The sequence below is a fragment of the Echiichthys vipera genome (assembly GCF_963691815.1).
Source record: "Echiichthys vipera genome assembly, chromosome: 7".
NCBI lineage: Eukaryota > Metazoa > Chordata > Actinopteri > Perciformes > Trachinidae > Echiichthys > Echiichthys vipera.
This window is the reverse complement of record NC_139832.1, coordinates 33,417,702-33,431,595: the sequence shown is the minus strand read 5'-3', so window position 1 is coordinate 33,431,595 and position 13,894 is coordinate 33,417,702. Positions and strand designations below refer to the sequence as shown.

Sequence of the window (13,894 nt, the reverse complement as noted above, 5' to 3'; positions counted from 1 at the left end):
TTAGGGCGCACTCACACTGTCCTTCCGCACAGGCCAAAACAGGTTTTACGGGTAATGCCTAGCTCGTTTGACCAGTCGGAGTGCAACCGCTCCGCCCCTAGCTGCGGCCAGCTGGCCATCCACGGCCAGTTTGAGAGAGGTGGGCTTTTGTAAACATGTTTGCACATATATGAGCACGAGCGTGCGCACGTGTACGAGCATGAGCACGATGCCTACGGCGGCTCTCACGTCATTTTGTGTGCGCCTGTTCGGACATAGAAAAAACAAAAAAAAGACGGACCATGCACGGACATTTAACAACAACGGCGGCGGCGAAAGGTTCACGTTGGTATGATGCGGAGGTGGAGTGTTTACTGCAGATTTGGTCGGATGAAAAACAGTCGGACAAGACGCGCAAAAACTCCGAGGTCTATGGAAAGATTTGTAAACAAAGCGACGCATCGCGATGATGTCGATCAATACGTGTGACGTGTTACGGCGTGATGACGTATGGACAGGCAAGAAGCATTTGCGCGAGGCCCAGGCAGTGTGAGTACAAACGGGCTGGCCAGCGGGGGGAGAGGTAGGGGGGGACAAGTACCCTAAAGCCCGGGGAGCGGTGCGGAAGGACAGTGTGAGTGCGCCCTTAGTGTCACATTTGGTTAGTCTGATGTTTTGCGGTGTTTACTTGGGTTCAGGGATCATGATGGGTTCCAGCAGCTCATCTAGCTTGTGTTGGACGAGGTCTGGCAGCTCACACACTCTGCTCTGGTCCATTTCGATCATGTCCAGGTCTAACTGAAACTCCTTGGGGATGGAGGGGTGGGAGGACTCGCTGTGCTGGGCATTCTGACGGGCTTGGCTGGGGAGTAGACAGGGTAGTATATTGAGTCCAGTGCATTATCGATCGGTGCCTTTTAGTTCCAGTCCTGACTGACAAGCTTTTACTTCACATTAGTTTGAGAATCTATGACAGTATGTGGGTGTGTCCCATGATCCTCTCTGTATGGTCTGAATGTATCCAGTGCAAAAAGTTCCAAAATAAAGGAGGATAAAATGTTTTACTTCCAACCAATGATGCTCATATGACATAACCCTTTTAAAATTAATCCCAATTTTAAAAGCATAATTCCCCCCTTTTGGCTTCAAAAACACTAGTAATGTAAAGTCTATGCCAGTTTACCCCCCAGTACATCTTTGCTTTGAGTCTAATGAAGATCTGTTTGTGAGAAGCTAATATTAAAGTGTGTGTGATAGCCTGATCTTAGCCAAATTAGAGTTCAACTGTCAGGACCGGAGCTGATCAGCACTGATCTAGAAACAACATACGGAAATGCTACCTTTACAACTGGAATTAGAAAAATAACAAACTAAATCATTTTCTAATGATTGTTGGCCAAATTAATCTTCTTCTGCTCCACAACTGGCCAAACAAATTGAAGAAAACAACAATAACCTTTTCTGAGATTAGAAATACACAGAACTTATACAAAAAAAAACAGGGCAATTAAAGCAAGCCCATTCCCAGGGCTCCAGATAAACCTTTCCAATATTGCACAAAACTGGAAGAAGCCATGGCAAAGAGAAAGGAGCACCCACACAAGGTCTGTCAGCCTACCTAACTGATCAGACTGACTGACGATGGCGTCTGTGTCATCGTTTATGAACAAGCTCGAACTAAAACCGACTCTGTTTTAGGGGCTTAGAAACGGTGGAGTAGTGTGGATGCCAGGCAGAAATGTATAGTTATAGTTTTGTGAATGTAGCCTAAGAAAGGCTGGAGTAAAATAAAGACAGTAAAAGAAGTAATTGGAGGTGCAGTTACCATTACCATTAATATTTTACTACAGTTTATAGTAAGATTGGTATACCTGCACACCCGAGGAACTGATCACGTCTATGATTAGATCAACCAAAATTGACCTGGTGGTGCATACAGTGACCAATCACAATTGCTAACTGAGACTTATAAGAATATTTGATGGATGGGATAGCAGAGCTCATTGCCAGAGTCATGACCCCTCGCTTCAGACTTCTCTCCATAGAACCAACCAAAATTGTTGTAAATAATGTGATCAATGGGTGACAATTCATTTTTGCAACTGCCAAAAAGCAGATTTTTCATTAATACAAAGTCTCCCTATATTTGTAGCTGGCAAAATTGTGTAAGATCAAACATAGGACTTCTCACTTCATTCCCAGGTTCAGTATACACAACACACAAAAGTAAGACGGAGGGGTGATGTGGGAAGGACAATGAAGAACATTTAAAAGTCACAGCAGAGAGCAAGACAATAACCTTATTCCCTTATTCCATGTGAAGAAGCACGGCTAAAACTCAAATGGCACAGCAAAAGTTTTGTTCATTAGTCTTATGAATGATGAGTATTAAAATGCATTCAGAGAGGAGTTCTTACAATGACAGCACATAGAAAAGAGGGGCGAGGAAGAAGAGGTACTCACATCCTATACGTGCGATACATTATTCTGCTCCGGAACAGAAGGTAGGCAGAGCAGAGAAAGGAGGAAATCACACAGGAAGAAAGATGAAGGTTTAAGAGACAAAAAGGGCGGGCGGCCCACCAGTCACCCAAAGACACAGACACTGAGGCTGGTTTCACAGACAGTGGACAGGATTTTATGTGCCAATGTTCTTTTAAAATGAAAGTATCTGTGAAAGCAACCCGACATGCAATGACAAACAACAAGAGAAGTAGGGATTAGTTGTGAGAAGAACACAATCATTCAAAAGATTTATGGCAGCATGTAGAAGTCCGTTTGTTGATGGAATGCATTGTTTCCCCTAGGATGGAGTTGGAGCAGCGGAGGTGACGCAAGCGTGCAGGGGAGAAAAAATAAAACTGTGCAAAGTGCGCCCTATGAGCACAGTTACTCATCTGGAAATTAAAGCTTGCATTTGACAAACAAGCAGTAATGAGTGAATCGTATTACCCAGGGTTACTTTTGACAGTCTTTTAAAATTTAATCTTAGTCTTTTAGATGAAAATAACACACTCTTAAATTACTCTTATTTTAGTCTGGTTTTCAAAAATGCCTATATATTTAAATGCATTGTTTCTCTAAAACCAAAGATATTATTGATCAAATAAATGAAAGGTGTTTATTATTAAAACAATAAAATCCCTTTATGTTAATGTCAGATCACTGGATGTCATTTCACAGAGCAAACTAATGAAGAACAGAATGCACTGGATCTGTATCAGTGTAGCTGTTGATAAAGTAACTTATTTTTATGCTCTTTCTTTAAAGAAGGTAATGTAGCCTCACTAACAAATAATAACTGAGAGAATCTGTATATTGTCTGAGATTAAACCTTTCATGTGTCAGTCACATGTTCCAATAAAGTAATTGTATTTGCTGTAACGTTCCTGTGCGATACTAAAATGAAATGACTGTTTCCCCTTCAGTGAATGATAATATCTGTGAGCAGAAGGAGCACCGTGTCCTAACAGCACGCAACACGAGCGAGTGTCAGTGATCAAATGAGTTTGGGTACATTGTTTTTGATTTTACTAACTGACCGCAAACGACATAGATGGACGAAGAACAGCGGATTCATGAAGTGATGGTGCGGCATAGGAGTCTGCAGTGCACGAGACATATACCGGTTAACTATGAATAAGTGTGGACAGAGAGCGTCATTGAGACACGGTAGTCCGATTCTCGTGTACTGTTAGGACCGGACAAGGATCAATCTCTTCTAATTTAATAATAATAATTCTTAAGTGGCGCACCTTCGCTGCTGGATGCATGAAGGGGAAACACTGGAATGGATAACATGCTAAGGAAAAACAGCTGGAAAGTTTTGAGTTAGGTGCATTCATGACATTCAACACTATTTTCTCACACAGTGAAAAACAAATGAGTAACTGATAACGTTGCTTAGTGACAAGAGGACACTGTCAGTCTGTCTGACACTGCAGTTTTAAGCTGGATATATTCACCTAAAGTATGAAAAGGATGGATGGCTCTCCTCCCAGCCCTCACACTGAACCGCTGGGGGCTAAACTTAGAGATCATTACTGTTTTAGTGTTTAAATAAAACAAAACCAATGTGTTTTCAATGCCTTCATGCTGACTTGCCTATATAAGTGAAAATTATAATAAAAATGATAATAAATTGGCGTCATGTAGTACACTCATTCACATTACTAATGTGGGGTTCTTTTATTTTCCACGAATATTTTTTTTTTTTTAAACTTATATTTTTATTGAAATTTTTTAAACAACAATTACAGTGTCAGGGTTCACATACTTCTCCGAACAATCATATTCATAGCAGTGGCCTTCATGTCCAATGGTGGTGGTGGTGGTGTCCTCTTCGTGTGGGTTTTTCTAATTTTTTTTTTAAAGGCTTATTATTTGAGTTTCCTTTCATCAGTTACAATGTCAAGTTTCACACACATTCCATAAAGCGACAAATCACGTATCTGTGTCATTACTGTCCAGTGGTATTGGTGGTGTCCTCCTGCTGTGTTCTATAATCCGTCCATTTTTCCCATTTTTCCTGAAATTGTGTCTCTTGAAGTCGTAGTTTATGTGTAATTTTTTCCATTACATATATTTCTTCCACAGTGCTCACCCACTGCTCCTCGGTCGGTGGTTCTGTTTTGTACCATAGCCTTGTAATGGCTTTTTTACTAGCAGATAGCAGAACTTTAACAAGGTACTCATCTTCTTTTTGTATTATGTCTTGTGTTAGATTTCCCAAATAGAGTATCTTACATGACTTCGGTATCTCGTATCCTATTATTTTTCTTAGACCCCGCCATATTTTATCCCAATATCCTATTATCCCTTGGCAGGACCAAAAAATATGCATATGGGCAACATTCATGTCTCCACATAGTCTTCAGCATGGTTGATGGTTACCTGTAGTTTCCTTCCTAATGTTCGGGGTTATAAAAAACCTGACCGTATTTTTCCAATTGAATTCTCTCCAGCTCCTGGAGCTAGTGGACGAGCACTGTGTTTTACAAATAACAAACCATTCCTCCTCAGTAATTCGTTCCTTCAACTCTTTTTCCCATTTTTCTTTGATATAAAGAGAGGAGGTCTTTCTGTAAGACAGCAAACCTTTGTATAAAGTTGAGATTACTTTACACTTTTTCCCTTCATAGGCTTTCAAAAACACATTAATAACTTTATTGTCAGTATCAGTTTTTATCTCCTTCTCATAATAGTCCTTTATCTGTTGGTATCGAAATGTATCATGCTCATCTAAACCAAATTTATCCCTTAGCTTTTCAAAACTCTGCAGCTTCCCCCGCTTAACCATGGTGCAAAATGCTGTGATGCCTTTTTTCCCCCATTGTTTAAACCCTTTATCAATCACACCAGGTACAAACCTTGGGTCAGACGCAAACCAACTCAGAATCTTTACCTCTTTCTCCCATTTATATCTTTCAACAACCTTGTTCCATATTTCCACTGTAGTCTTGGTTATTGTATCTAATTGGTTACCCAACTTGTGCAATAGTCCCTTATGGGCTATTAGGTGTCGTATTTCGATGTCCTTTTGACCTAATTCTATACTTTTCCATCTTGCGACAAACTCATCATTACACCAATGTATCAGAGGTCTTATTTGTGCGGCGTGGTAATATTCCCTAAGGCTTGGTAAAGCCAGGCCTCCTTTGCTCTTTGGGAGCTGCAGAGTTTTGTATCTGATCCTGGGTTTCTTTCCTCCCCATATAAATCTCGATATCCACCTATCCCATTCAATAAACTGTTTTTGTGGGATCATCACTGGCAGTGACTGAAACAGATATAGAAGCTTTGGTAGGATATTCATCTTAACTATCTCTATCCTTGAGCTGAAATCAAAGTTGGTCATTGACCATCTCTCCAAGTCCCTCCTAATTTCTTGACTTATTTTTGTGTAGTTCGCACCGTACTGTTTGTCCAGTCCTTTTGTGATATTTACCCCTAGGTACTTTATTGACTTAGCATTCCACTTGAGCTTATATGTGTCCTTTAACTCTTGAGATGGAGAATAGTTTATTGACAGAATCTGTGTTTTTGTGACATTAATTTTGTATCCTGAGCAGATTCCATAGTTCTCTAATAGTTCCATAGTTTTTGGGAAGCATTCATTAGGTTGTTTTAGGAAAATTAATATATCATCCGCAAAAAGCCCTATCTTGTGCTCTTCCTGTCCTATTGTCACCCCTTTAATTTCTCCCTCCTGCCTAATCATCTGAGCTAATGGTTCGACAAACAGCGCAAAGAGACTTGGTGAGAGGCAACAGCCCTGCCTCGTTCCCCTTTCCAGTATGAATCGCTTCGTCAAACTGATCTGATCCTTGCCATTGGTTCCTGATATATTGACTTAATGCAGTTTACAGAATCCTCATTAAATCCAAATTTTTCCAAGACCATATACAGAAATGCCCAATTCACACTGTCAAACGCCTTTTCCGCATCTATACTTACCAAAATTACACTATCTCCCTCCTTTCGTACCTTCTCAATGACATGTAGAGTCCTTCTTATATTGTCTTGTGTTTGCCTCTCTTTAATGAAGCCAGTCTGATCCTCATCAATCAGGTCCTGCATAAATGTCTCTAATCTCTTGGCTATGATGGAGGTGTAGAGTTTAAAATCTATATTTAGTAATGATATTGGTCTGTAATTACAGCAATACTCTTTATCTTTACCTTCCTTTGGGATAACAGTGATAATAGCTTCTTTCCATGAGGGAGGGATCTTGCCTTTCTCGAGACTATAGTTAAATGAGTTGCATAATAGTGGGGTTAACTCCTCTTTAAATGTTTTATAAAAGGAGGCACCCAATCCATCAGCTCCTGGTGATTTCCCTGATTTTGCCCGGCTAATTGCCTTTTCAATCCCTTCTACTGTTATTTTGGAGGTCAACATCTCATTCTGCTTTGTACCTATTGTTGGCAGATCTAACTGGTCTAAGAACTTCCCTAAGTCTTCTTCATCCATTGAGGTTGGCTGTGCATATAATGTACTATAATAGTCCACAAATATTTTTTCTAATTCTTCTGGTTCATATAGATTTTTATTGGTCTTAGGATCTCTTATTTTATGTATATTGTTTAATGTTGTTTCCTTATCTGTCTCGCAGTATTTTTTGTGGCTTTAGAACCTCCCTCATAGTAAGTTTGTTTTATATACCTAGCTTTCCTTTCCACCTCTTCCAATAGGATGTTGTCTACTTTTTTCCTGACCTCTTTATCCGATTAAGTGTTTTCGAGTCTTTTGTCTGTTTGTGATGGTGTTCCAATTCACTTAATTCTTCAATTTGTTTCTGGTATGTTTCCAGTCTGGCTTTTTTTGGCATAAGCTGTGTGTGAAATCAGCCTCCCTCTTATTACAGCTTTAAGGGCGTCCCACAAGATTGTTGGGTCTACTTCCCCATTATCGTTTTCCTCCCTATATCTAATTATTTCCCCTTTTAATTCTTCAACCAATCTCTTGTTGTTCAGTATACCTTCATTAAGTCTCCATACTGTAGTTCTCCTCCTGCTATTCAGATTGATTTCTAGGTAAACTGCACTGTGGTCTGATATATCAGTTACTCCAATCCTGCAATCCTTCACTTTATATACATCTCCTTTGTTCATTAGAAAATAATCAATTCTAGAGTACATCGCGTGGGGGGCCGAGTAGTGAGTATAATCCCGTTCAACTGGGTGGAGTTCTCTCCATACATCTAACATGTCCCTTTCTGACAACACCGTCTTCATAAATCTATTAACTTGTTTTTTATTTCTCTTTAGACTTGTTGTGTCCAGCCTGTAGTTTAATACCACGTTGAAGTCCCCGCCGCATATCAATGTCCCTTCCGTTTCCAAATTTATGAGGTCAAATATTTTCTGAAAGAAAGCTTTCCCGCTTTCTGGAGGGGCATACACGTTGAATAGTGTCACCAGTTGATTTTCTAATTTCCCTTTAATCATGATATACCTTCCCTCCTTATCAGCAACTTCCTTGATCAATTCAAACTTTATCGTGTTAACAATCAGTATTGCCACACCTCTCTTATGGTTTTGGCCAAAAGAACTGGTAAATGAATTTCTGTATCCTAATTTTTTAAACTTTTCGTGCTCCTCTCGTGCCAGGTGTGTCACCTGTAAGAAAATAATCTGCATCTTTTCTTTTCTAAACTTAGTTAAAGCTTTACCTCTTTTTCTTTTATTGTTCAGGCCATTGATATTCAGTGACACCACCTTAATATCATTGTATTGCATTGTTTTTGTCTCTTGCGGTGATTCGTGACCCTTCCACTGTAATATTATTAACCCTCATTTTCTTACGGACATAATAAGAACAAACACAGAACCTGGAGCTGAACTTCCCAACAAAAAAGGACCATATTCCCCATAGGCCCTGTCTCCCTGTTGGTGGGAGTGAGGGATAACCTTTGGTGTACAAAGGGCCCCCCCTAGTGAATTGAAGTATACCTGGAAAGGTTCTTCCTATCCTACTAGATGAGTCCAACAGTTCAATGGGTCTTCTTGTCGATTCTTGCCGCGCCCCTCCAGCACCTCCAGCCCTCTGTTCCTCATGTCCTTCGTTGCTTCTTCAGCGCTGTTGTAGGTCTTGGGACCCTCCGGCCAGTGGATCCTAATCCTGCTCAGCGGAGTTTGGAAGCGGATATTTTTGTTTTTTAGTCTTTTTAATCGCTGAGTAGGATTTACCTTTTTTCATCACCTCTGTGGGGTAGTCGTGGTCAAAAAATATCTGTCTCCCATCGATTTGTATTTTCTCCTTCCAGGCTCTGGACAGGATATTTTCTTTGGTCTCGTATTTCAAGAAGTTGACCACTATGGACCTCAGGGTTGCTCCCGGTGGTGGTTTCTTCCCCAGGCTTCTGTGTGCCCGCTGTATGTGTAGTTCAGTTCCCTCCGGTATCCCGAGCTCCCGGCGGAGGAGCCCGTCCACTAGCTCTGGCACTGATTCATTATCCTGTTGGGCTACATTATAAATTCTCAGGTTGCATCGTCTTCCGTGTCCTTCAACCTCGGTCAACTTTTCTTGTAGTTTTGTTTGTTGTTTTAATAGCGTAATTATGGCCTCTTTAGCGTCCGTGTTCCACTCTTCCAGCTCTGAGATCCGCTCCTGTGTCTCAGTGATATCTTTTCGTTGCTGTTGTATTTCCGCAATGTTTTTTTTTGCCATTTTGCGGTTCGTTTCGTCTGTGAAGCCAGCGAACTCTCTCCTCATCTCCTCTTTAAATTCTTCTTTGAATTTTGAGAGGTCCTCTTTCATTTCCCTGCTGAGGTCTCGTATTTCCTTCGTTAAACTCGCGAGGCCGTCTAGCACCGAGCCGAGTTGTTGTTTAGGGTCGCTGTTTCCGTCGTCGGCTAACTCGTCTTCAAAATCGTCTTCTTGGTCTTTGGATGTCATTTTTTTCCATATGCTTCTCTGTTTTCGTCCCCCACTCATTTCGTGTTAGTGTTAAAATTAAATTCTCTGTTCTTTCATAGTTTAGGGGGTAGTTTTTCTTTAATCGACTCAGGAGCTCTACTCTACTCTGCCATCTCGCTCCGTGACCCCGGAAGTTTCCATGAATATTTTAACAGAAAATGATGCAGGCTTTTTAATGTCTTCCAGATGTGTCCCAGAGAGAGGAATTTAATATCAAAATCTATCACTCAGCACATAGGACACGCCTCTTCATATGGGATTTTAGTGCTTTCCATTTATTCATTAAAAAAATATTTTTATGAAATTGTTTTTCAATACCTTCCAACGTTACATTTACTGTAGTTTCAGTCATATTCACAAAAAACATGGTAATAGTAAGCATGAGTAGTTGTGAATTGTAATATAATTCAATTTCAATTCAATTTTATTTATAGTGCCAAATCATAACAAAAGTTATCTAAGGACACTTTACAGAGTAGGTAAAGACCACACTCTTGTACATATTCTGTCAGTAATATTAATTTCATAAGAACACAGCAATGGACTCGGTAATAACAATGGTAATATTCGCAGCCATGGGGACGCTAAAGGAAGATTTGCTTTAAAACTTCCAGGTGTCCTAATGTTAGCCGTTTTCTCCTCTAAGACGAGCTTGGATGTGCTGACGTTGTATTTTACCACCACCTTGCCTGTGTCTGGCTAGGTGTGTCGTTGTCTGCCATTTCACCTGTATTCAGTCGCCTTCTTCACCGCAGTTTAATTCCGCCCACTTTAGCCTCATTCATTCGATTAGCGCCACCACACAGACATTAAATAGTGACTGTCAAAATGGCAAAAGGGGGAATCAGTAACACAGAACACCGGCATGTTGTAATAAAAAATCAATATTTGGCGCCAGTGTCTCGATAACGTGTCACAAGAGAAAATTAAGAGCATAAGTAACATGACTGAGTTTTAGCATAGAATTAGCAAATACATGCAGTGTAACTGCATGACATCAATGCTAATAGCATGAGAACATTTTGCACTTGAGTAGTTTACCAAACCCAATCTTGGAACCCATTGGCTTCCTGCATGACTAAAGATAAGCCTCTGGGGGGAAGTGGATATCCAGGCCAAGACTCCTTCTTCCGAGCAGTGTTAATTTTTTAAGGTCCCATTGGCAACTTGAGATGCGATATTGGAGTTAGAGTCGACAGATATCTGCATATGAATGCAGAAGAATAATAACAAAAATCTAAATCATCATCAGACAATTGGCTCTGTGAGTGCTTGATGGTTGATGTTTTCCGCCTCATTAGCTCTCCACACGGACTGTTTACCAGCATGTAGCCGAAGCCTGCTCAGATGTGATTGGTCAATACCACTAGGTCCACAAACAGAAACCTGCTGCTTAAATATTTTCCTGTTGCTACAGATTCTGCTTTCACATGCAAAATCTGTTTATAGAGATTATACCAAAACTAGCCTAAATCAAGAAAACATAATAACGACTTAATTTAAGAAGGACTGAAAGTTGATAGGGTTAAGGGCTACACGGTGGTGTAGTGGTTAGCACTGTCGCCTCACAGCAAGAAGGTCACAGGTTCGCATCCCGACCTCGGCCTTTCTGTGCGGAGTTTGCATGTTCTCCCCGTGTCTGCGTGGGTTTTCTCCGAGTACTCCGGTTTCCTCCCACAATCCAAAGACAAGCATGTGTTAGGTTAATTGATGAGTCTGAAATTGCCCATAGGTGTGAATGGTTGTCTGTCTCTGTTCGTCTCTATGTGCCCTGTGATAGACTGGCGTCCTGTCCAGGGTGTACCCCGCCTTACGCCCGATGTCAGCTGGGATCGGCTCCAGCACCCCCGCGACCCCGACCCCGGGATAAGCGGTTGAAGATGAATGAATGAATGAAAGTTGATACTGACCGTCTCAATTATACTTACAATGTAAATAAAAATATAGATTGAGAGAACTTAAACTGTTTTGATCTTCCCCTGGCCTTCAGGAGACTCAGACCATGCTACTTCCTGTTGATTCTGTGTCAGTTTTGTAGTTTTATTAAGGCTTTACATAATGTATCTTCAAATAGTAATTAGAACATAGCGCAGAGCACTTTGCTTGATACTATTATGTATTATACAGACACTCCTCATGCTAAAATGTCCTTGGGATGGAAAATCACTGATTCGGTGGAATGATCTCTTACATCCATAAATTGTTACTGCCATATTTTCAATAACGTCTGTGGAAATAAACATGTTGCTCATGCACTGAAATTTCGTCAATCAATATTATTTTGTGGTGAGCAAGTATGATTGGCTTCCTTACTGGTTTTCATTTAGCTGACATTAACATAGCTCTCAGGCCTGAGTCAGAGGGGACCTACTTGAGTTTGTTGGGGTCTTCCTGTGCAGGCTTGCGGAGGAAGGTGGCATTGGGGTTTGTCGGGTGCTCTCTCTGAGACCTCTCTGTCGCACTCGGCTTGGCAGGAGCTGCAGCAGTCTTCTTGGCTGAACGCTTGATTCTCTCTTCCAACATGCTCATGTCTTTCTCTGACAACTGGAAAGGTTGGAGAAAAGAATAATGTAATGTAAAGAGCATGTTCTGGGGTTGACTCTTATGACAATGGTATCATCTCTATCTTACATTTCCTATTAGTTTGTAGACTTGGTCTCCACAGACATTGTAGACAGCCACCACAGTGTTCAGGGCAGCATTGCGGACAGATGTGTCTCTGTCACCAATGTGAACAGCAATCTCCTTCAGAGATTTAGCAGGAGTCGGCTGACATACATTCATCCCATAGCCCTCTATCAAACATCCTAACTCCTCCAGACATTCTGAGAACACAGAGGAAAGCACAGAAATATTGCTGTTAGAATGGGACATTTAACTAGTAACTACAAAAGAAAAGTCTTTGCGTCATTGGCTTTAGATGGAGAAAACATACTGTAAATAAATGAAATAAAAATAAATCATGAATAAAATGTAGACGACATGGGAAAATTCTATAAATGAGAAACGCAGCTGCATGGTGACCAGTAACCATAGTAACCAAATACCATTCAACAGCCAGCTTGATAAGTGTCATATCATCTACAGGTTGGCTGTGTTGTGTTAGTAAACTTGTTTTGTATATTAATTTATATTTTATTTGAGAAAGTGAGGTAATAGTCTGGAAACAACACAAACATTTTTCAAAACTATCTTCCCCTTTTCCAGACTTATCCAGTCATGGAAATGACTAATTAAATCCCATACTTTTCAAGACTGCATAGGAACCCTGTTCTCTTCCAATACTTCCCCTTCAAAGTTCTCCATCAAAGAGGCTTATAATGGAAGAGAAGGTTTGGACAGAGATGGGTGCAGCTTAAGCAGACAGCTCACTGTCTATAGAAACCTACCAGCTCTCTGTTTGGAGTTCTTGGACTTAGTTCCATCCATGAGGAAAGGGAAGACCTTGGATGCTGGATAAACCTTACACAGCATGGCCAGTATGGCCCGAACATCTTTGCGAACCACATCCTTGGACTCTCCAACCTGAAAAGGAAAAGAAACTGTGAGGAGAAAAAGGTTTACAGTGGCGGCTTCTTTTATCACTGCGAGTGTGATGTGCGTTCACCTTGAGTATGAGGTAAGGGACGAAGGAGTTGGCCTCGTACTCTGTCAGGTGGTAGTTCTCTCTGTTCAGCATGGCAAACAAAAGCTTTAGATACTCCAGTACCTTCATCAGGACTGTGGTGTTGGTGTCAAAGAACCGCAGGGTGAACCACTTTAGAATCAGGTCCAGACAGCTGACTGTGGCTTCGCTCTCACTTTCCAGCCTCTGCCAAACACAAACACATACAGACATTGCTACCAAAACTAGGCTACTCCTGCTATACAATCTTTAGTTTTAGACTGATCACTACCTCCATCATGACTCCTATAGCCTTGACATGTCTCTGGAAGTCAAAGTGAAAGAGCTCATCCTGCAGCCACTTAGCAAAGCAGGTGGACATCTGAGTTTTCAGCTGCTCCAAATATTCATCCCGAGGAGTGTTGAAGTTCCATTTCAAGATCTACAAAAGAAACATTTGGAGTCAAACTGAAGTCAACAGCATTTCTGGTGAGTTGTGTGAAATACAACGTCAGTTACTCAGTCCAAATCAACTGAGACAGTTTGAGACAGTTTACGATGACTATTTGAAAAGAAACTAAATCAAGGTTGGCTGGACATTGTTATTTGTCATTTACTTGTTATTCCTGCTTTTTCTTATTTTGTTTTTTTAACAGGCAACATTACTACTGATGTTTCCACTTCAATACACCGTACCAACATTTCTGAGACATTTCTGAGCCCCTGCACTAAACTCTGCACTAGGACATCTTCTGGTGACTGCTCTGCCAGCTGAGTCAGTCACATTGGACGGTTGGAGAGGAGGTTTTATCAATGTCTGGTTCAAAACTAGTTTAGTGCAATGAATGAACACACAGATAATCACTCTTTAGAGATACAGATACATGTATA

The 13,894-nt window shown here is 40.8% G+C and overlaps 1 protein-coding gene across 1 annotated transcript in view; it reads right to left on the bottom strand.

Annotated features, from left to right (window-relative positions):
- Positions 1-13,894, bottom strand: part of ckap5 (cytoskeleton associated protein 5) — a 79,519-nt gene that overhangs the window by 17,408 nt on the left and 48,217 nt on the right. Inside the window, 6 exon segments of the mRNA XM_083916810.1 lie at positions 668-841; positions 11,771-11,943; positions 12,031-12,224; positions 12,789-12,924; positions 13,007-13,210; positions 13,296-13,445. Coding sequence (XP_083772936.1) covers positions 668-841; positions 11,771-11,943; positions 12,031-12,224; positions 12,789-12,924; positions 13,007-13,210; positions 13,296-13,445 — 1,031 coding nt within the window.